Genomic DNA, 22,500 nt, shown 5'->3' with positions numbered 1-22,500 from the left:
ATATCAATGGGATCTTTAAGATGACACCCTCTTTACTACTCTGTACTCTATTGTGTGATTACCATTTTTGTGATAATGTTGTGCTATGCAATGGGGAGTAAAGAGGCAACGTTTGAAGAGTGGAAAGTTGTGTATATGTATTGTCATTAACCATTCTAAACATACCAAATATAATAATTGCTTTAAATGGAATCAAATATAAAAAAACATACGTATGTGTTTTTTTATTTTGCTTCTCTTCTTTCCTCAAGGAACTAGGTAAATACGGAGTCCTTTATTACAATGCAACTTTTATGATTATTCCCACATTAATTTATGCTTTATGGACTGGTGACATTGTGAAGGTAAGCAAAGGATATAGTCTAAATTGCACTTGTCTTATAAAGAATAAAACAATATTAATACATTTGAAAAATAAAATAAAATAAAATATATATATATATATGCATATATATATATATATATATATACATACATACATACATACATACATACATACATACATAAACAGTACTGTGCAAACATTAGATTTGTTGTTTTAGTAATGGTATAATGACCATATATAATTATTTCTTAGTGTCTTTATTAGAAACCCCCCCCCCCCCAGAAAATACAGGATATTTGTATGCAGTATTAAAAATAAAAAAAAAATCAGAAAAAAATGCTTCTATAGGCTAAAATGGCAAGTATTTAGTGTGACCTCCCCTTACACTTGAGCAATAGCCGGAACCTGGATACTCAAGATGTGGTATTCAAGCTGTTCTAAAGAAATTTGAAGATTTAGGAGAGTTCAAGAACATATAAAAAAAAAACCAATAAAACTTTCAAATTCTGATGATAAGTTTCTCAAAGTTTCTTCTTTGAGAGACGGAAGAAGTCCAACAAGGACCTGGCTCAGCATCTGGCAGCTTCATCTGGATGCCAAGTTGATCCTTCTACATTCTGAAAAAACTTGATCAGGAATGGTCTTTGTGGAAGGGTAGCAGCCAACAAACCATTTTTTGGGAAGGGGAACAGGGTGAATAGGCTAAGATATGCTAAAGCTCACACAGATTGGAATGAAGAGCAGTGGAAAAGAGTATTATGCAGTGATGAGTTTTACATTTTTGGGTCCAATCGTCGAAAATATGTGAGGAGAAGAAGAGTTGGAGAGAGATGGAAGAATGAGTGCTTGTGGCCTTCAGTGAAACATGGTGGAGGGTCTGTCCTGGTTTGGGGCTGCATTTCTGCCAGCGTTGTTGGTAATATTGTCTGAATTGATGGGATCATAAATGCTGAAAAGTCAGATTTCAATTCATCATGCCATTACTTCTGGAAAACGCCTGGTTGTGAATGGTTTCATTTATCAGCATGTTAACGATCCGAAACACACTGCTTATGCATTGAAATCCTATTTGGAGAAACTGTGGGTAAAACACTGATAGTCATAGATTGGCCTCCACAGAGTCCAGACCTGAATTTTATAGAGGCAGTATGGGATCACCTGGACAGAGAAAGAAACAAAAGACAACCTAAAAGAAGAACACTGGGAAGTGCTGAAAGAAGCCTGGTATAATATACCAGAAGATTACTTCAGAAAACTTCAGGACAGTGTCCCCAAGGGAGGTCACACTAAATACTGACTTTTGCCTGATGAAGCCATTTTGTTCTTAAAATTGTGTTTATTTTTTGTTTAAATATTTTCTGTATTTTCTGTTTGTATCTTAATAAAGAAACCGATAAATAAATATGTATGGTTATTAAAACTTTGCTAAAAGAACAAATCTAATGGTGGCCTAAGACTAAAACCTATATGTTTTCTCTCTCTCTTTCTCTTTCTCTCTTTCTTTTTCTCTCGTTCTCTTTCTTTTTCTCTCTTTTTTTAACCTTTTTTTCTCTCTTTGTTCTCTCTTTCTCTCTCTTTTTTCTCTCATTCTCTTCTTTTCTCTCGTTCTCTCTTCTTTTCTCTCATAATCTCTTCTTTTCTTTCTCTTTCTCTTTCTCTCTCTCTCTCTTTCTCTTTCTTTTCTTCTGTTATGTGTGATCAGTCCACGGGTCATCATTACTTCTGGGATATTATCTGCTCCCCTACAGGAAGTGCAAGAGGATTCACCCAGCAGAGTTGCTATATAGCTCCTCCCCTCTACGTCACCCCCAGTCATTCTCTTGCACCCAAAGACTAGATAGGAGGTGTGAGAGGACTATGGTGATTATACTTAGTTTTTAGAACTTCAATCAAAAGTTTGTTATTTTACAATAGCACCGGAGCGTGTTATTACCTCTCTGGCAGAGTTTGAAGAAGAATCTACCAGAGTTTTTCTTATGATTTTAACCGGAGTAGTTAAGATCATATTGCTGTTTCTCGGCCATCTGAGGGAGGTAAAAACTTCAGATCAGGGGACAGCGGGCAGTTGAATCTGCATTGAGGTATGTAGCAGTTTTTATTTTCTGAATGGAATTGATGAAAAGATCCTGCCATACCGTTATAATGAACATGTATGTATATTCTACACTTTAGTATTCTGGGGATGGTATTTCACCGGAATTACTCTGTTAAAGTACATTAAACCTTTTAATAGGTATTTTTCATGTTAAACGTTTTTGCTGGAATGTAGAATCGTTTGCATTAATGAGGTACTGAGTGAATAAATATTTGGGCATTATTTTTCCACTTGGCAGTTTGCTTGTTTTAATTATGACAGTTTCGTTTCTCTCTCACTGCTGTGTGTGAGAGGGAGGGGCCGTTTTTGGCGCTCTTTGCTACGCATCAAAAATTTCCAGTCAGTTACTCTTGTATTTTCTGCATGATCCGGTTCATCTCTAACAGAACTCAGAGGTCTTCAAACTTCTTTGAAGGGAGGTAGATTCTCTCAGCAGAGCTGTGAGACTTATATAGTGACTGTGATTTAAAACGTTGCTCTGTAATTTTTCTGTTTAAAACTTAATTAGTGTTATTTTACTAATGGGAACAAACCTTTGCTAAAAAGTTGTGTTGTTTTTAAAGTGTGATGCTATAACTGTTTTTCAGTTCATTATTTCAACTGTCATTTAATCGTTTAGTGCTTCTTGAGGCACAGTACGTTTTTGTTAAATAAGATTGTAACCGAGTTGCATGTTTATTGCTAGTGTGTTAAACATGTCTGATTCAGAGGAAGATACCTGTGTCATTTGTTCCAATGCCAAGGTGGAGCCCAATAGAAATTTATGTACTAACTGTATTGATGCTACTTTAAATAAAAGCCAATCTGTACAAATTGAACAAATTTCACCAAACAGCGAGGGGAGAGTTATGCCGACTAACTCGCCTCACGTGTCAGTACCTGCATCTCCCGCCCGGGAGGTGCGTGATATTATGGCGCCTAGTACATCTGGGCAGCCATTACAGATAACATTACAAGATATGGCTACTGTTATGACTGAAGTTTTGGCTAAATTACCAGAACTAAGAGGCAAGCGTGATCACTCTGGGGTGAGAACAGAGTGCGCTGATAATTCTAGGGCCATGTCTGATACTGCGTCACAGCTTGCAGAGCATGAGGACGGAGAGCTTCATTCTGTAGGTGACGGTTCTGATCCAAGCAGATTGGATTCAGATATTTCAAATTTTAAATTTAAATTGGAAAACCTCCGTGTATTACTAGGGGAGGTCTTAGCGGCTCTTAACGATTGTAACACTGTTGCAATACCAGAGAAAATGTGTAGGTTGGATAAATACTTTGCGGTACCGGCGAGTACTGACGTTTTTCCTATACCTAAGAGATTAACTGAAATTGTTACTAAGGAGTGGGATAGACCCGGTGTGCCGTTCTCACCCCCTCCAATATTTAGAAAGATGTTTCCAATAGACGCCACCACACGGGACTTATGGCAAACGGTCCCTAAGGTGGAGGGAGCAGTTTCTACTTTAGCTAAGCGCACCACTATCCCGGTGGAGGATAGCTGTGCTTTTTCAGATCCTATGGATAAAAAATTAGAGGGTTACCTTAAGAAAATGTTTGTTCAACAAGGTTTTATATTGCAACCCCTTGCATGCATCGCGCCGATTACGGCTGCGGCAGCTTTTTGGATTGAGTCTCTGGAAGAGAACCTTAGTTCAGCTACGCTGGACGACATTACGGACAGGCTTAGAGTCCTTAAACTAGCTAATTCATTCATTTCGGAGGCCGTAGTACATTTAACCAAACTTACGGCTAAGAATTCAGGATTCGCCATTCAGGCACGTAGGGCGCTGTGGCTAAAATCCTGGTCGGCTGATGTAACTTCTAAGTCCAAATTACTTAATATACCTTTCAAGGGGCAAACTTTATTTGGGCCCGGTTTGAAAGAAATTATTGCTGACATTACAGGGGGTAAGGGCCACGCTCTACCTCAAGACAAAGCCAAAGCTAAGGCTAGACAGTCTATTTTTCGTCCCTTTCGGAATTTCAAAACAGGAACAGCATCAACTTCCACTGCACCAAAACAGGAAGGAGCTGTTGCTCGTTACAGACAAGGCTGGAAACCTAACCAGTCCTGGAATAAGGGCAAGCAGGCCAGGAAACCTGCTGCTGCCCCTAAGACAGCATGAACCGAGGGCCCCCGATCCGGGACCGGATCTAGTGGGGGGCAGACTCTCTCTCTTCGCCCAGGCTTGGGCAAGAGATGTCCAGGATCCCTGGGCGCTAGAGATCATATCTCAGGGATACCTTCTAGACTTCAAATTCTCTCCCCCAAGAGGGAGATTTCATCTGTCAAGGTTGTCAACAAACCAAATAAAGAAAGACGCGTTTCTACGCTGTGTACAAGATCTATTATTAATGGGAGTGATCCATCCGGTTCCGCGGTCGGAACAAGGACAAGGGTTTTACTCAAACCTGTTTGTGGTTCCCAAAAAAGAGGGAACTTTCAGGCCAATCTTGGATTTAAAGATCCTAAACAAATTCCTAAGAGTTCCATCGTTCAAAATGGAAACTATTCGGACAATCTTACCCATGATCCAAAAGGGTCAGTACATGACCACAGTGGATTTAAAGGATGCTTACCTTCACATACCGATTCACAAAGATCATTACCGGTATCTAAGGTTTGCCTTCTTAAACAGGCATTACCAGTTTGTAGCCCTTCCATTCGGATTGGCTACGGCTCCAAGAATCTTCACAAAGGTTCTGGGTGCCCTTCTGGCGGTACTAAGACCGCGAGGAATTTCGGTAGCTCCGTACCTAGACGACATTCTGATACAAGCTTCAAGCTTTCAAACTGCCAAGTCTCATACAGAGTTAGTTCTGGCATTTCTAAGGTCGCATGGATGGAAAGTGAACGAAAAGAAGAGTTCTCTCTTTCCTCTCACAAAAGTTCCATTCTTGGGGACTCTTATAGATTCTGTAGAAATGAAGATTTATCTGACAGAAGACAGATTAACAAAGCTTCTAAATGCATGCCGTGTCCTTCATTCCATTCAACTCCCGTCAGCTCAATGCATGGAGGTGATCGGCTTAATGGTAGCAGCAATGGACATAGTACCCTTTGCACGCCTACATCTCAGACCGCTGCAATTGTGCATGCTGAGTCAGTGGAATGGGGATTACTCAGATTTGTCCCCCACTCTGAATCTGGATCAAGAGACCAGAAACTCTCTTCTATGGTGGCTTTCTCGGCCACATCTGTCCAGGGGGATGCCATTCAGCAGGCCGGACTGGACAATTGTAACAACAGACGCCAGCCTACTAGGTTGGGGCGCTGTCTGGAATTCTCTGAAGGCTCAGGGACAATGGAGTCAGGAGGAAAGTCTCCTGCCAATAAACATTCTGGAATTGAGAGCAGTTCTCAATGCCCTTCTAGCTTGGCCCCAGTTAAAAACTCGGGGGTTCATCAGGTTTCAGTCGGACAACATCACGACTGTAGCTTACATCAACCATCAGGGAGGGACAAGAAGCTCCCTAGCAATGATGGAAGTATCAAAGATATTTCGCTGGGCAGAGTCTCACTCTTGCCACCTGTCAGCAATCCACATCCCGGGAGTGGAGAACTGGGAGGCGGATTTCTTGAGTCGCCAGACGTTTCATCCGGGGGAGTGGGAACTTCATCCGGAGGTCTTTGCCCAAATACTTCGACGTTGGGGCAAACCAGATATAGATCTCATGGCGTCTCGCCAGAACGCCAAACTTCCTCGCTACGGATCCAGATCCAGGGATCCGGGAGCGGTTCTGATAGATGCTTTGACAGCACCTTGGAACTTCAGGATGGCTTATGTGTTTCCACCCTTCCCGCTGCTTCCTCGATTGATTGCCAAAATCAAACAGGAGAGAGCATCAGTGATTCTAATAGCACCTGCATGGCCACGCAGGACTTGGTATGCAGATCTAGTGGACATGTCATCCTGTCCGCCTTGGTCTCTACCTCTAAGACAGGACCTTCTGATACAGGGTCCATTCAAACATCAAAATCTAACTTCTCTGAAGCTGACTGCTTGGAAATTGAACGCTTGATTTTATCAAAACGTGGTTTTTCTGAGTCGGTTATTGATACCCTGATACAGGCTAGGAAGCCTGTTACCAGAAAGATTTACCATAAAATATGGCGTAAATACCTATACTGGTGTGAATCCAAAGATTACTCCTGGAGTAAGGTTAGGATTCCTAGGATATTGTCCTTTCTACAAGAAGGTTTAGAAAAGGGTTTATCGGCTAGCTCATTAAAGGGACAGATCTCAGCTCTGTCCATCTTGTTACACAAGCGTCTGTCAGAAAATCCAGACGTCCAGGCATTTTGTCAGGCTTTAGCTAGGATCAAGCCTGTGTTTAAAACTGTTGCTCCGCCATGGAGTTTAAACTTAGTTCTTAACGTTTTACAGGGTGTTCCGTTCGAACCCCTTCATTCCATTGATATAAAATTGTTATCTTGGAAAGTTCTATTTTTAATGGCTATTTCCTCGGCTCGAAGAGTCTCTGAATTATCAGCCTTACATTGTGATTCTCCTTATCTGATCTTTCACTCAGACAAGGTAGTTCTGCGTACTAAACCTGGGTTCTTACCTAAGGTAGTCACTAACAGGAATATCAATCAAGAGATTGTTGTTCCATCCTTGTGTCCAAATCCTTCTTCAAAGAAGGAACGTCTTCTACACAATCTGGATGTAGTTCGTGCCCTCAAGTTCTACTTGCAGGCAACTAAGGATTTTCGACAAACGTCTTCCCTGTTTGTCGTGTACTCTGGTCAGAGGAGAGGTCATAAGGCTTCGGCTACCTCTCTCTCCTTCTGGCTTCGTAGCATAATTCGTTTAGCCTATGAGACTGCTGGACAGCAGCCTCCTGAAAGAATTACAGCTCATTCTACTAGAGCTGTGGCTTCCACTTGGGCCTTTAAGAATGAGGCCTCTGTTGAACAGATTTGCAAGGCTGCAACTTGGTCTTCGCTTCATACTTTTTCCAAATTTTACAAATTTGACACTTTTGCTTCTTCGGAGGCTATTTTTGGGAGAAAGGTTCTTCAGGCAGTGGTTCCTTCTGTATAATGAGCCTGCCTATCCCTCCCGTCATCCGTGTACTTTTGCTTTGGTATTGGTATCCCAGAAGTAATGATGACCCGTGGACTGATCACACATAACAGAAGAAAACATAATTTATGCTTACCTGATAAATTCCTTTCTTCTGTTGTGTGATCAGTCCACGGCCCGCCCTGTTTTTTAAGGCAGGTAAATATTTTTTAAATTATAATCCAGTCACCACTACACCCTTGGCTTCTCCTTTCTCGTTGGTCTTTGGTCGAATGACTGGAGGTGACGTAGAGGGGAGGAGCTATATAGCAACTCTGCTGGGTGAATCCTCTTGCACTTCCTGTAGGGGAGCAGATAATATCCCAGAAGTAATGATGACCCGTGGACTGATCACACAACAGAAGAAAGGAATTTATCAGGTAAGCATAAATTATGTTTTTCTCTTTCTTTTCTCTTCTTTTCTCCCGCTTATAGGCCGCTCCTGATTATAAACCCACCGTTATAGTTTGGCTCCTTTTTAAAGAAAATATACACAAAGTTCTATGCCAAACGTTTAACTTATTTTACCACAGCTGTAAATGTATTTCATTATATAACTGTACAAAATACAGTACAGTAAACCCATGACTCACTCACTAACCTGACAGCCTACCTGAGCTCACAGCACCTCCACACTACTTCTTTTCCTCTCCCTGCAAAAAATTTCTAGGCACCATAACCAGACTTCATACATTTAAAACTTAAAAAAGGCAATATATGACTGACTCGAACGGAAGAAAGAAGACATAGAGAAGTAGGCCTGAAACGGTTCATGCGTCTGGTCTCTCCCTTTTCCTTCATTTCTGGGCTAAGAACTAAAATACCCGGAGAGTGCTCGACCAGGCTTTACTGTCAGCTTGAGCCATCTCCAATTCGGTCCGTCCACTGCCGAGCCCCAGATGCCCACAGCAGCCCCCATGGTTACACTCCTCACTGCTGCTGTCTACTACTCTCCTGTCTGCTCCGCTTCAGCCTCCAACTGCGCCCATAGCACACACAGTTATTCACTCACGCTGCTGCAAAAACTGCCTAACGCTGCTCTCGCCATTCTATAACATCTGATTATAGGCCACATCCGATTATAGGCTGCACCCCTAATTTAAAGATTTACATTAGGGGAACAAAGTGCGGCCTATACTCGGAACAATACGGTGTGTGTGTGTGTGTGTATGTGTATGTGTATGTGTATATATATATATATATATATATATATATATATATATATATATATATATATTTATATATATATATATGTCTGAAGCAAATTAGAGGCTGTCTCTGCCACAAAATTTGTTGCCATGGTGCTAGTACTAGTGTAGATTTCTCTGGGAAATGCCTTATACCTGGGTTAGCATTTTACAACTGTGAGAAGATATACTCTTTTCTTTTTCAAAATCTGTGTGTGTGGGGTGTTCTTACAATAAGCTATTTTTTATTATATAATTTGTTTGTTGTTTCAATGATTTTGGTTTAGAAACTGGATATAGTTTGAAATATAATTTTAATTTCTGACAGTTTTTTTAAAATATATTTATGCAATACTTTAACATTTTTGTAGGTTATCCATTTTAAAGAGTGGACAAATATTGCATTTGCTTTTCAATTCCTACTTTCCTGCATGATGGGGTAAGTAATGACTGCATAACAAGCATATGCTACACTATGCTTGTTTGTTTAGCCAAAGGCTGTAGGGATTATAGTAGGGATTATAGTGTGTTCTTCCAATGCTTTTTTTCTTCTTCTGGCCCTTGACTTCCTCATCTTTAAACTGAATATAGTAGATGTCTGTACCAAGCAGAATTTATTTATTTTTAATTATTTAATCTTATAATATTAATATAATGGTGTAGTATAAGGTAATTTCAAAGTATTTTTATGTGTATATCTATCTTTTTATCTACAGTGTGTGTGTATGTGTGTGTATATATATATATATATATATATATATATATATATATATATATATATATATATATATATATATATAAATATGTGTGTGTGTGTGTCAGTGTTAATTTTGACAACAAATTTTGATTTAGTTTTAGTCAGTCTTTTGACTAAAATTCCATTTAGTTTGTCATATTTTAGTCATCTGAAATGTTTTAGTTGACTAAATATCTATCATAAGATTCTTGTTGACTAAATCTAGTGGGTTTAGTTAAAGTGTAATGCATTATATAAGCATTTCTCTAGAATTTCCAAACTCATAAACTCTGGAGAAAACAACTATTTACCTTTTATTACTTATGGTATTAAAGTTGTTGACAAGTCTCAGGAGTGTCCTCCAGGATTGTTGGTGTATTTATCAGCAGCAATTGCCACCAATGTGTTATGTATTGTAATTCTGAATATTAATAATTAATAGCAGTATAAAATTTTTGTCAGCGATATCTCCAATTAATATAGCAGAGTCTTGTCTATACTTGTCTATATATAGCAACTGATAATCACCTATGACCAGTTACATCTATCAATTTATCAACACAACTTTAAAATATTAATCAGGCCATAGAGATATTTAGATTAATTACTATTCAATAGATATTGTCTACTATCCTATAAATGGAAGAAATATTTCTATATATTAACCTCAACTCAAAATGAATTAAACATCAGATATTACCATTAAACTTACAAGACAATTTGTAATTAGCCAGCAACACTCGTCCAATGCCAAAATATGGATTACTAACTTACAATGCTTAATTACAGCAACTAGAGATTTAATCACAATAATAAATGCAATTTTTAAAATATATCACAGTAGCTCCAACAAATTAATACATATTAATGCCTGACCCTTTTCTCAATAATAATTGAATAGTATATTTAATATATGAAATACACTGGTCTATTTAATACTAGCATTGCAACTATAAATTACATCTTTAAATACCAGCTTCAATTAAACCACAGCAATAAAGAATATCTTTGCTTTAAAAGATTAAAATATAAAACATCAAAACGCTTAATACATTACCAGTAACCAATATCTGAGAGTTCAACATTCAAGATATTTCTTATGGTCATACACGAAGGTATCACGATATTGCAAGGGTACAGGTCACAGAGTATCTCTCTTGTCCAAAGACAGTTTTCCAGCCAGGATTCAGAGAAAAGTAGGCCCCAAACGTGTGTATCTCTATTTACAAAGTGAGTCTGTAAGTAGCAGTCTGATGTGATTAATCATATAGCCATATTAATCAGTAATTATATTCTTAATTATTTGCTCTTCATGGAATCATAGCATTTAATATCCTGTTATTACATTCCATTTTTGAGCATATCTCTATATTCCATACATACCTGCAATAGAGTTTTGTTGGAACCAATATTACCATAGATATATACATATATTTAACTTCATTATTATTTACTATATATAATATATATATATATATATATATATATATATATATATATATATATATATATATATTTATTTTATTTGAAGTCATTCCTTAATAAGGTACAGGAATATGGTCTCAATTTATCTAGTATGTATTTATTTCAAAACCTCATTTTCACACCACATTCTGAAAAACAAAAACAAATGTTGTTTTATTCTGACACAGTTAAACATTTTAAATTGACCAATGTAGCTATTTATTTAATATAGCAGACATTTATTCAATATGGCATATTCCTAAAAGGTAATCTCATATATTGGGATTCTTTTATAAAGTCTTGGTATATTAAATATTTCTGCAGATTATAGATGATTTGTACTTTTAAAATGAACTTTAAGTTCAGAATATTATCACATGACTGTAAGTGTATTTCTTTCATGTAATTGGCAAGAGTCCATGAGCTAGTGACATATGGGATATACAATCCTACCAGGAGGGGCAAAGTTTCCCAAACCTCAAAATGCCTATAAATACACCCCTCACCACACCCACAATTCAGTTTTACAAACTTTGCCTCCTATGGAGGTGGTGAAGTAAGTTTGTGCTAAGAATTCTACGTTGATATGCGCTTCTCAGCATTGTTGAAGCCCGATTCCTCTCAGAGTACAGTGAATGTCAGAGGGACGTGAAGGGAGTATCACTTATTTGAATACAATGATTTCCCTAACGGGGGTATATTTCATAGGTTCTCTGTTATCGGTCGTAGAGATTCATCTCCTACCTCCCTTTTCAGATCGACGATATACTCTCAATTTACCATTACCTCTACTAATAACTGTTTTAGTACTGGTTTGGCTATCTGCTATATGTGGATGGGTGTCTTTTGGTAAGTATGTTTTTTATTACTTAAGACACCTCAGCTATGGTTTGGCACTTTATGCATTTATATAAAGTTCTAAATATATGTATTGTACTTATATTTGCCATGAGTCAGGTTCATGTATTTCCTTCAGCAGACTGTCAGTTTCATATTTGGGGAATTTAAACATTTTAAGAAATTAATTTCTTACCTGGGGTTTAGTCTTTTTTTCAATTGACTACTTCTTGCTATTGCGGGTATTAGGCCCACGGGTGCGTCAAATGCTAAACTTGATTGCGTCATTCTTGGCGCGAATTTTTTTTGGCGCAAAATAAGACGTTTATGACGCAACTTCGTCATTTCCGGCGTCATATATGACGCCGAGACCTTTCACACGGCGGCGTCAGTGACGTGAGTGTGTCATTTACGGTTATTTTTGGTGCCAAAGAGTTTACGTTACGTTGTGCGTCATATTTTTTTCATTATTTCAATACCCCTTGTATGTTTGCCTCTTGCTTTTTGCTATCAGAGGCCTATGCTATTGCATTTTTTCCCATTCCTGAAACTGTCATATAAGGAAATAGATAATTTTGCTTTATATGTTGTTTTTTCTCTTACATTGTGCAAGATGTCCCAATCTGATCCTGACTCAGAAGTTTCTGCTGGAACATTGCTGCCTTACATCGGTTCTACCAAAGCTAAGTGCATTTGTTGTAAAATTGTAGAAATTATTCCACCGAATGTCATTTGTAATAGTTGTCATGATAAACTTTTACATGCAGATAGTGTTTCCATCAGTAATAGTACATTGCCAGTTGCAGTTCCTTCAACTTCTAATGTGCATGATATACCTGTAAATTTTAAAGAATTTGTTTCTGATTCTATTATGAAGGCTTTGTCTGCATTTCCACCTTCTAATAAACATAAAAGGTCTTTTAAAACTTCTCATTTAGCTGATGAAATTTCAAATGACCAACAACATAATAATTTATCCTCTTCTGATGAGGATCTATCTGATTCAGACGATCCTTCCTCAGACATTGACACTGACAAATCTACATATTTATTTAAAATAGAGTATATGCGTTCTTTATTAAAAGAAGTGTTAATTACTTTGGATATTGAGGTAACCAGTCCTATTGACGTTCAGTCTAATAAACGTTTAAATGCTGTTTTTAAACCTCCTGTGGTTTCTCCAGGGTTTTTTCCCATTCCTGAGGCTATTTCTGATATGATTTCTAGGGAATGGAGTAAGCCAGGTACTTCTTTTATTCCTTCTTCAAGGTTTAAAAAATTGTATCCTTTACCAGCAAAATCTATAGAGTTTTAGGAAAAAATCCCCAAAGTTGATGGTGCTATTTCTACTCTTGCTAAACGTACCACTATTCCTATGGAAGATAGTACTTCCTTTAAGGATCCTTTAGATAGGAAGCTTGAATCTTATCTAAGGAAGGCCTATTTATATTCAGGTCATCTTCTCAGACCTGCTATTTCTTTGGCTGATGTTGCGGCTACATCAACTTTCTGGTTGGAAAATTTAGCGCAACATGAATTGGATTCTGACATATCTAGCGTTATTCGCTTACTGCAACATGCTAATCATTTTATTTGTGATGCCATTTTTGATATTATCAAAATTGATGTTAGATCCATGTCTTTAGCTGTATTAGCTAGAAGAGCTTTGTGGCTTAAGTCTTGGAATGCTGATATGACATCTAAATCTAGATTACTATCTCTTTCTTTCCAAGGTAATAATTTATTTGGTTCTCAGTTGGATTCTATTATTTCAACTATCACTGGGGGAAAAGGAGTTTTTTTGCCTCAGGATAAAAAACCTAAGGGTAAATCTAAGGCTTCTAACCGTTTTCGTTCCTTTTGTCAGAATAAGGAACAAAAACTCAATCCTCCCCCCAAGGAATCTGCTTCCAATTGGAAGCCTTCCTCAAATTGGAATAAATCCAAGCCATTTAGAAAACCAAAGTCAGCCCCTAAGTCCGCATGAAGGTGCGGCCCTCATTCCAGCTCAGCTGGTAGGGGGCAGATTAAGGTTTTTCAAGGATTTTTGGATAAAATCTGTCCAAAATCATTGGATTCAGAGCATTGTCTCTCAGGGGTATCGTATAGGATTCAAAGTAAGACCTCCTGTGAGAAGATTTTTTCTCTCACGCATCCCTGTAAATCCAGTAAAAGCTCAGGCTTTTCTGAAGTGTGTTTCAGACCTGGAGTCTTCAGGGGTAATCATGCCAGTTCCTCCTCAGGAACAAGGTTTGGGGTTTTATACAAACCTTTTCATTGTACCAAAGAAATAAAATTTATTCAGACCAGTTCTGGATCTGAAAATTTTGAATCGTTATGTAAGAGTACCAACTTTCAAGATGGTGACTATAAGGACTATTCTGCCTTTTGTTCTGCAAGGACATTATATGTCCACAATAGACTTGCAGGATGCATACCTTCATATTCCGATTCATCCAGAACACTATCAGTTTCTTAGATTCTCTTTTCTAGACAAGCATTACCAATTTGTTGCTCTTCCATTTGGCCTAGCAACAGCTCCAAGAATCTTTTCAAAGGTTCTGGGTGCCCTACTATCTGTAATCAGAGAACAGGGTATTGCAGTGTTTCCTTATTTGTACGATATCTTGGTACTAGCTCAATCTTTACATACTGCAGAATCTCACACGAATCAACTAGTGTTGTTTCTTCGGAAACATGGTTGGAGGATCAATTTACCAAAAAGTTTCTTGATTCCTCAGACAAGGGTCACCTTTTTAGGTTTCCAGATAGATTCAGTGTCCATGACTCTGTCTCTAACAGACAAGAGACGTTTAAAATTGGTCGCAGCATGCCAGCACCTTCAGTCTCAGTCATTCCCTTCAGTGGCTATGTGCATGGAAGTTTTAGGTCTCATGACTGCAGCATCAGACGCGATCCCCTTTGCTCATTTTCACATGAGACCTCAACAGCTTTACATGCTGAATCAATGGTGCAGGGATTATACAAAGATATCACAATTAATATCCTTGAATCCCATTGTACGACACTCTCTGACATGGTGGATAGATCACCATCGTTTGGTTCAAGGGGCTTCTTTTGTTCGGCCAACCTGGACTGTGATCTCAACAGATCCGAGTCTTTCAGGTTGGGGAGCTGTTTTGGGATCTCTGACAGCACAAGGGGTTTGGAAATCTCAAGAGGCAAAATTACCAATAAATATTTTAGAACTCTTTTAGGGCTCTTCAGTTTTGGCCTCTGCTAAAGAGAGAACCGTTCATTTGTTTTCAGACAGACAATATCACAACTGTGGCTTATGTCAATTATCAGGGTGGGACTCACAGTCCCCAAGCTATGAAAGAAGTATCTCGGATACTTGCTTGGGCGGAATCCAGCTCCTGTCTAATCTCTGCGGTGCATATCCCAGGTGTAGACAATTGTGAGGCGGATTATCTCAGCCGCCAGACTTTACATCCAGGGGAGTGGTCTCTCCATCCAGATGTGTTTTCTCAGATAGTTCGGATGTGGGGTCTTCCAGAGATAGATCTCATGGCCTCTCATCTAAACAAGAAACTTCCCAGATACCTGTCCAGGTCCAGGGATGTTCAGGCGGAAGCAGTGGATGCACTGACACTTCCTTGGTGTTATCATCCTGCTTACATCTTCCCGCCTCTAGTTCTCCTTCCAAGAGTGATCTCCAAAATCATCATGGAACAGTCTTTTGTGTTGCTGGTGGCTCCAGCATGGCCACACAGGTTTTGGTATGCGGATCTGGTTCGGATGTCCAGTTGCCCGCCTTGGCCACTTCCGTTACGGCCGGACCTACTATCTCAAGGTCCGTTTTTCCATCAGGATCTCAAATCATTAAATTTGAAGGTGTGGAAATTGAAAGCTTAGTTCTAAGTCATAGAGGTTTCTCTGACTCAGTGACTAATACTATGTTACAAGCTCGTAAATCTGTCTCTATAAAGATTTATTATAGAGTTTGGAAGACTTACATTTCATGGTGTTCTTCTCATAAATTCCCCTGGCATTCTTTTAGAATTCATAGAATTTTACAGTTCCTTTAGGATGGTTTGGATAAGGGTTTGTCTGCAAGTTCCTTGAAAGGTCAAATCTCTGCTCTTTCTGTTTTATTTCACAGAAAGATCGCTATACTTCCTGGTATTCACTGTTTTGTACAGGCTTTAGTTTGTATTAAGCCTGTCATTAAATCAATTTCTCCTCCTTGGAGTCTTAATTTGGTTCTGAAGGCTTTACAGGCTCCTCCATTTAAGCCTATGCATTCTTTGGTCAATAAACTACTTTCTTGGAAAGTGTTGTTCCTTTTGGCTATCTCTTCTGCTAGAAGAGTTTCTGGGCTATCTGCTCTTTCTTGTGAGTCTCCTTTTCTGATTTTTCATCAGGATAAGGCAGTTTTGCGGACTTCTTTTCAATTTTTACCTAAGGTTGTGAATTCTAACAACATTAATAGAGAAATTGTTGTCCCTTCCTTGTGTCCTAATCCTAAGAATTCTTTGGAAAGATCCTTACATTCTTTGGATGTGGTAAGAGCTTTGAAATATTATGTGGAAGCTACTAAAGATTTCAGGAAGACTTCCAGTCTATTTGTTTTATTTTCTGGTCCTAGGAAAGGTCAGAAGGCTTCTGCTATTTCCTTGGCTTCTTGGTTAAAACTTTTGATTCATCAAGCTTATTTGGAGTCGGGTCAGACCCCGCCTCAGAGAATTACAGCTCATTCTACTAGATCAGTCTCCACTTTGTGGGCTTTTAAGAATGAAGCTTCAGTTGATCAGATTTGCAAAGCTGCGACTTGGTCCTCTTTACATACATTTACTAAATTCTACCGTTTTTATGTATTTGCTTCTTCGGAAGCAGTTTTTGGTAGAAAAGTTCTTCAGGCAGCTGTTTCAGTTTGAATCTTCTGCTTTTGTTTTAAGTTTTTTTCTTTCATAAATGAAATAAACTTATTTTTTTGGGTTGTGGATTAATTTTTTCAGCGGAATATGGCTGTTTTTATTTTTATTCCCTCCCTCTCTAGTGACTCTTGAGTGGAAGACTCCACATCTTGGGTATTGATATCCCATATGTCACTAGCTCATGGACTCTTGTCAATTACATGAAAGAAAACATAATTTATGTAAGAACTTACCTGATAAATTCATTTCTTTCATATTGGCAAGAGTCCATGAGGCCCACCCTTTTTATGGTGGTTATGATTTTTTGTATAAAGCACAATTATTTCCAAATTTCCTTTGTTGATGCTTTCTACTCCTTTCTTTATCACCCCACTGCTTAGCTATTCGTTAAACTGAATTGTGGGTGTGGTGAGGGGTGTATTTATAGGCATTTTGAGGTTTGGGAAACTTTGCCCCTCCTGGTAGGATTGTATATCCCATATGTCACTAGCTCATGGACTCTTGCCAATATGAAAGAAATGAATTTATCAGGTAAGTTCTTACATAAATTATGTTTTTCTAGATAACATATGTGTATTCAAACCTTTAAAGGATTCTTTGTCTCATCATTTGCCTGTGTTAAATTCATTACCCTTCTGAGATTTTGCTAGCTTCAAACATGAGTCCAGACTTGTGTCTGCTGTGACTACAGGGGGTCCCCTGATCAGCTAATTTTATTACCCACTGTTCAGGTAGTGATCAAACTTTTCTTTGAATTGACATTATCTCTTATAGTTTGGGACAACTGTTTATTTCCTTTTGTTTTTTGAGGCATCCATCTCTATTTGAGTATAGTTAGGGGAGGTCTGTGTCTGAAATGTAGTTTCAGGCCTGTTTGAATAGACCTTTACTTTAAAATTTCAAAACATTTGTACCCAGGGTTAATATTTTAAGATAAATTAATTATTTATCTATATAATGCATATATATATATATATATATATATATATATATATATATATATATATATATATATATATATATATATATATCTATATATATATATATATATATATATCTTATATAATGTCACTCAGCAATACCCTGACAAGGTTTGAACATGCAAAACAGACACAGATTTAACTGTTGTGATATATAACATGGTTTTATTTAATTTTAAGATAAATAAAGAAAAGTGCCATAAAGATTTTTTTTTAATATTTTCCACAAAGGGACAGTATTTAGATATGCATTGATTATAACAACTTACATATGACATTCTTCTTTTTTTCAAGCAGAAGTGCAACTTTAAAATATTAAAAGCTGTAATGTAATTCCACATATTACCTAGCTGTCTGTATAGGACTAGAAGTCCAAGAGATTAGTTCTGATTGGATTTCTTTCCAAAATGTCCCTCCCTAATATTTTAGTCTACTTTTAGTTAGTCAACTAAAATGTCAATAGATTTTCATCATTATAACTTAGTTATTATTTAGTTTTAGTCTAGTTTTAATCAATGAAAAAGTGTTGTTGCCGAAAACTATCCTGAAAATTATTGTCTATGTATGTATGTATGTATGTATATATATATATATATATATATATCTGTATATGTGTGTGTGTATGTGTGTATATATATATATATTGTGTGTGTGTGTATATATATATATATATATATATATATATATTTCTTTCATGTAATTAGCAAGAGTCCATGAGCTAGTGACGTATGGGATATACATTCCTACCAGGAGGGGCAAAGTTTCCCAAACCTTAAAATGCCTATAAATACACCCCTCACCACACCCACAATTCAGTTTTACAAACTTTGCCTCCTATGGAGGTGGTGAAGTAAGTTTGTGCTAGATTCTACGTTGATATGCGCTCCGCAGCAAGTTGGGGCCCGGTTTTCCTCTCAGCGTGCAGTGAATGTCAGAGGGATGTGAGGAGAGTATTGCCTATTTGAATTCAATGATCTCCTTCTACGGGGTCTATTTCATAGGTTCTCTGTTATCGGTCGTGGAGATTCATCTCTCACCTCCCTTTTCAGATCGACGATATACTCTTATATACATACCATTACCTCTGCTGCTTTTCGTTTCAGTACTGGTTTGGCTTTCTACAAACATGTAGATGAGTGTCCTGGGGTAAGTAAGTCTTATTTTCTGTGACACTCTAAAGCTATGGTTGGGCACTTTTTTATAAAGTTCTAAATATATGTATTCAAACATTTATTTGCCTTGACTCAGGATGTTCAACATTCCTTTTTTTCAGACAGTCAGTTTCATATTTGGGATAATGCATTTGAATCAATCATTTTTTCTTACCTTAAAAAATTTGACTTTTTCCCTGTGGGCTGTTAGGCTCGCGGGGGCTGAAAATGCTTCATTTTATTGCGTCATTCTTGGCGCAGACTTTTTTGGCGCAAAAAATCTTTTCTGTTTCCGGCGTCATACGTGTCGCCGGAAGTTGCGTCATTTTTTTGACGTTCTTTTGCGCCAAAAATGTCGGCGTTCCGGATGTGGCGTCATTTTTGGCGCCAAAAGTATTTAGGCGCCAAATAATGTGGGCGTCTTATTTGGCGCTAAAAAAATATGGGCGTCGCTTTTGTCTCCACATTATTTAAGTCTCATTATTTATTGCTTCTGGTTGCTAGAAGCTTGTTCACTGGCATTTTTTTCCCATTCCTGAAACTGTCATTTAAGGAATTTGATCAATTTTGCTTTATATGTTGTTTTTTTCTATTACATATTGCAAGATGTTCCACGTTGCAACTGAGTCAGAAGATACTTCAGGAAAATCACTGCCCGGTGCTGGAGCTACCAAGCTAAGTGTATCTGCTATAAATTTTTGGTATCTGTTTCTATGTCTGTTATTTCTCCTTCTAGTTTACATAAAAGTCTTTTAAAACTTCTCTTTTTTCAGATGAATTTTTAAATGAACATCACCATTCTGATACTGATAAATGGTTCTTCTGGTTCAGAGGTTTCTGTCTCAGAGGTTGATGCTGATAAATCTTTGTATTTATTCAAGATGGAATTTATTCGTTCTTTATTTAAAGAAGTATTAATTGCATTAGAAATAGAGGATTCTGGTCCTCTTGATACTAAATCTAAACGTTTAAATAAGGTTTTTTAAATCTCCTGTAGTTATTCCAGAAGTGTTTAATCTCCCTGATGCTATTTCTGAAGTAATTTCCAGGGAATGGAATAATTTGGGTAATTCTTTTACTCCTTCTAAACGTTTAAGCAATTATATCCTGTGCCATCTGACAGATTAGAGTTTTTTGGGACAAAATCCCTAAGGTTATGGGGCTGTCTCTACTCCTGCTAAATGTACTACTATTCCTACGGCAGATAGTACTTCATTTAAGGATCCTTTAGATAGGAAAATTGAATCCTTTCTAAGAAAAGCTTACTTATGTTCAGGTAATCTTCTTAGACCTGCTATATTTTTAGCGGATGTTGCTGCAGCTTCAACTTTTTGGTTAGAAGCTTTAGCGCAACAAGTAACAGATCATAATTTTATAGCATTATTATTTTTCTATAACATGCTAATAATTTTATTGGTGATACCATCTTTTGATATCATTAGAGTTGATGTCAGGTATATGTCTCTAGCTATTTTAGCTAGAAAAGCTTTATGGATTAAACTTGGAATGCTGATATGTCTTCTAAGTCAACTTTGCTTTCCCTTTCTTTCCAGGGTAATAAATTATTATCTCAACTGTTTCTGGAAGGAAGGGAACTTTTTTACCAAAGGATAAAAAATCTAAGGTAAATTTAGGTCTAATAATCTTTTTCGTTCCTTTCCTCACAACAAGGAACAAAAGCCTGATCCTTCATCCTCAGGAGCGGTATCAGTTTGGAAACTATTTCCAGTTTGGAATATATCCAAGCCTTATAGAGACCTATAGCCAGCTCCTAAGTACCCATGAAGGTGCGGCCCTTATTCCAGCTCAGCTGGTATGGGGCAGATTACGTTTTCTTCAAAGAAATTTGGATCAATTCCGTTCTCAATCTCTGGTTTCAGAACATTGTTTCAGAAAGGTACAGAATTGGCTTCAAGTTAAGGCCTCCTGCTAAGAGATTTTTTTCTTTCCCGTGTCCCAGTTAACACAGCAAAGGCTCAGCATTTCTGAAATGTGTTTCAGATCTAGAGTTGGCTGGAGTAATTATGCCAGTTCCAGTTCTGGAACAGGGGCTGGGGTTTTATTTTATCTCTTCATTGTACCAAAGAAGGTCAATTCCTTCAGACCAGTTCCGGATCTATCAATATTGAATCGTTATGTAAGGATACCAACATTCTAGATGGTAACTGTAGGACTATCCTGCCTTTTGTTTAGCAAAGGCATTATATGTCTACAATAGATTTACAGGATGCGTATCTGCATATTCCGATTCATCCAGATCACTTTTAGTGTCTGAGATTCTCTTTTTAGACAAGCATTACCAGTTTTGTGGCTCTACCGTTTGGCCTAGCCTCAGTTCCAAGAATTTTTTTCAAAGGTTCTCGGTGCCCTTCTTTCTGTAATCAGAGAACAGGGTTTTGGTATTTCCTTATTTGGACGATATCTTGGTACTTGCTCAGTCTTCTCATTTTTCGAAGAATCTCATACGAATCGACTTGTGTTGTTTCTTCAAGTTCATGGTTGGAGGATCAATTTACCAATCAGTTCATTGATTCCTCAGACAAGGGTAACCTTTTTAGGTTTCTAGATAGATTCAGTGTCTATGACTCTGTCCTTGTCAGACAAGAGAAGTTTAACATTGATCAGCTTGTCAAAACCTTCAGTCACAATCATTCCCTTTGGTAGCCTTATGCATGGAAATTTTAGGTCTTAGGACTGCCGCATCAGATGCGATCTCCTTTGCTCGTTTTCACATGCGACCTCTTCAGCTCTGTATGCTGAACCAATGGTGCAGGGATTACTCAAAGATATCTCAATTAATATCTTTAAACCGATTATACGACACTCTCTGACATGGTGGACAGATCACCATCGTTTAGTTCAGGGGGCTTCTTTGTTCTTCCGACCTGGACTATAATCTCAACAGATGCAAGTCTTACAGGTTGGGGAGCTGTGTGGGGGTATCTGACGGCACAAGGGGTTTGGGAATCTCAGGAGGTGAGATTTCCGATCAATATTTTGGAACTCCGTGCAATTTTCAGAGCTCTTCAGTCTTGGCCTCTTCTGAAGACAGAGTTGTTCATTTGTTTTCAGATAGACAATGTCACAACTGTGGCATACATCAATCAATTTTGGTTTGGGCGGAATCCAGCTCCTGTCTAATCTCTGCGGTTCATATCCCAGGTATGGACAATTGGAAAGCGGATTATCTCAGTCGCCAAACGTTGCACCTGGGCGAATGGTCTCTTCACCCAGAGGTATTTCCTCAGATTGTTCAAATGTGGGAACTCCCAGAAATAGATCTGATGGCTTCTCATATAAACAAGAAACTTCCCTGGTATCTGTCCGGATCCCGGGATCCTCGGGCGGAGGCAGTGGATGCATTATCTCTTCCTTACAAGTGTCATCCTGCCTATATCTTTCCGCCTCTAGTTCTTCTTCCAAGGGTATTCTCCAATATTCTAAAGGAATGCTCGTTTGTCCTGCTGGTAGCTCCAGCATGGCCTCACAGGTTTTGGTATGCGGATCTTGTCCGGATGGCCTCTTGCCAGCTGTGGACTCTTCCGTTAAGACCAGTCTTTCTGTCTCAAGGTTCTTTTTTCCATCAGGATCTCAAAACCTTAATTTTAAGGTATGGAGTTTGAACGCTTGATTCTTGGTCAAAGAGGTTTCTCTGACTCTGTGATTGATACTATGTGACAGGCTCGTAAATCTGTATCTAGAGAGATATATTATAGAGTCTGGAAGACTTATATTTCTTAGTGTCTTTCTCATCTTTT

The 22,500-nt window shown here is 38.0% G+C and overlaps 1 protein-coding gene across 1 annotated transcript in view; it reads left to right on the top strand.

Annotated features, from left to right (window-relative positions):
• LOC128644549 (UDP-N-acetylglucosamine/UDP-glucose/GDP-mannose transporter-like) overlaps window positions 1-22,500 on the top strand; it is a 122,769-nt gene that overhangs the window by 96,895 nt on the left and 3,374 nt on the right. Inside the window, exons 8-9 of the mRNA XM_053697125.1 lie at window positions 252-344; window positions 9,048-9,115. Of these exons, the coding sequence (XP_053553100.1) occupies window positions 252-344; window positions 9,048-9,115 (161 nt within the window). The remainder of the gene's footprint in view (window positions 1-251; window positions 345-9,047; window positions 9,116-22,500) is intronic.

This window comes from Bombina bombina, unplaced genomic scaffold (assembly GCF_027579735.1).
Source record: "Bombina bombina isolate aBomBom1 unplaced genomic scaffold, aBomBom1.pri scaffold_625, whole genome shotgun sequence".
Lineage (NCBI taxonomy): Eukaryota > Metazoa > Chordata > Amphibia > Anura > Bombinatoridae > Bombina > Bombina bombina.
Note: the sequence above shows the minus strand (reverse complement) of the source record. Positions and strands in the feature narration are given on the sequence as shown.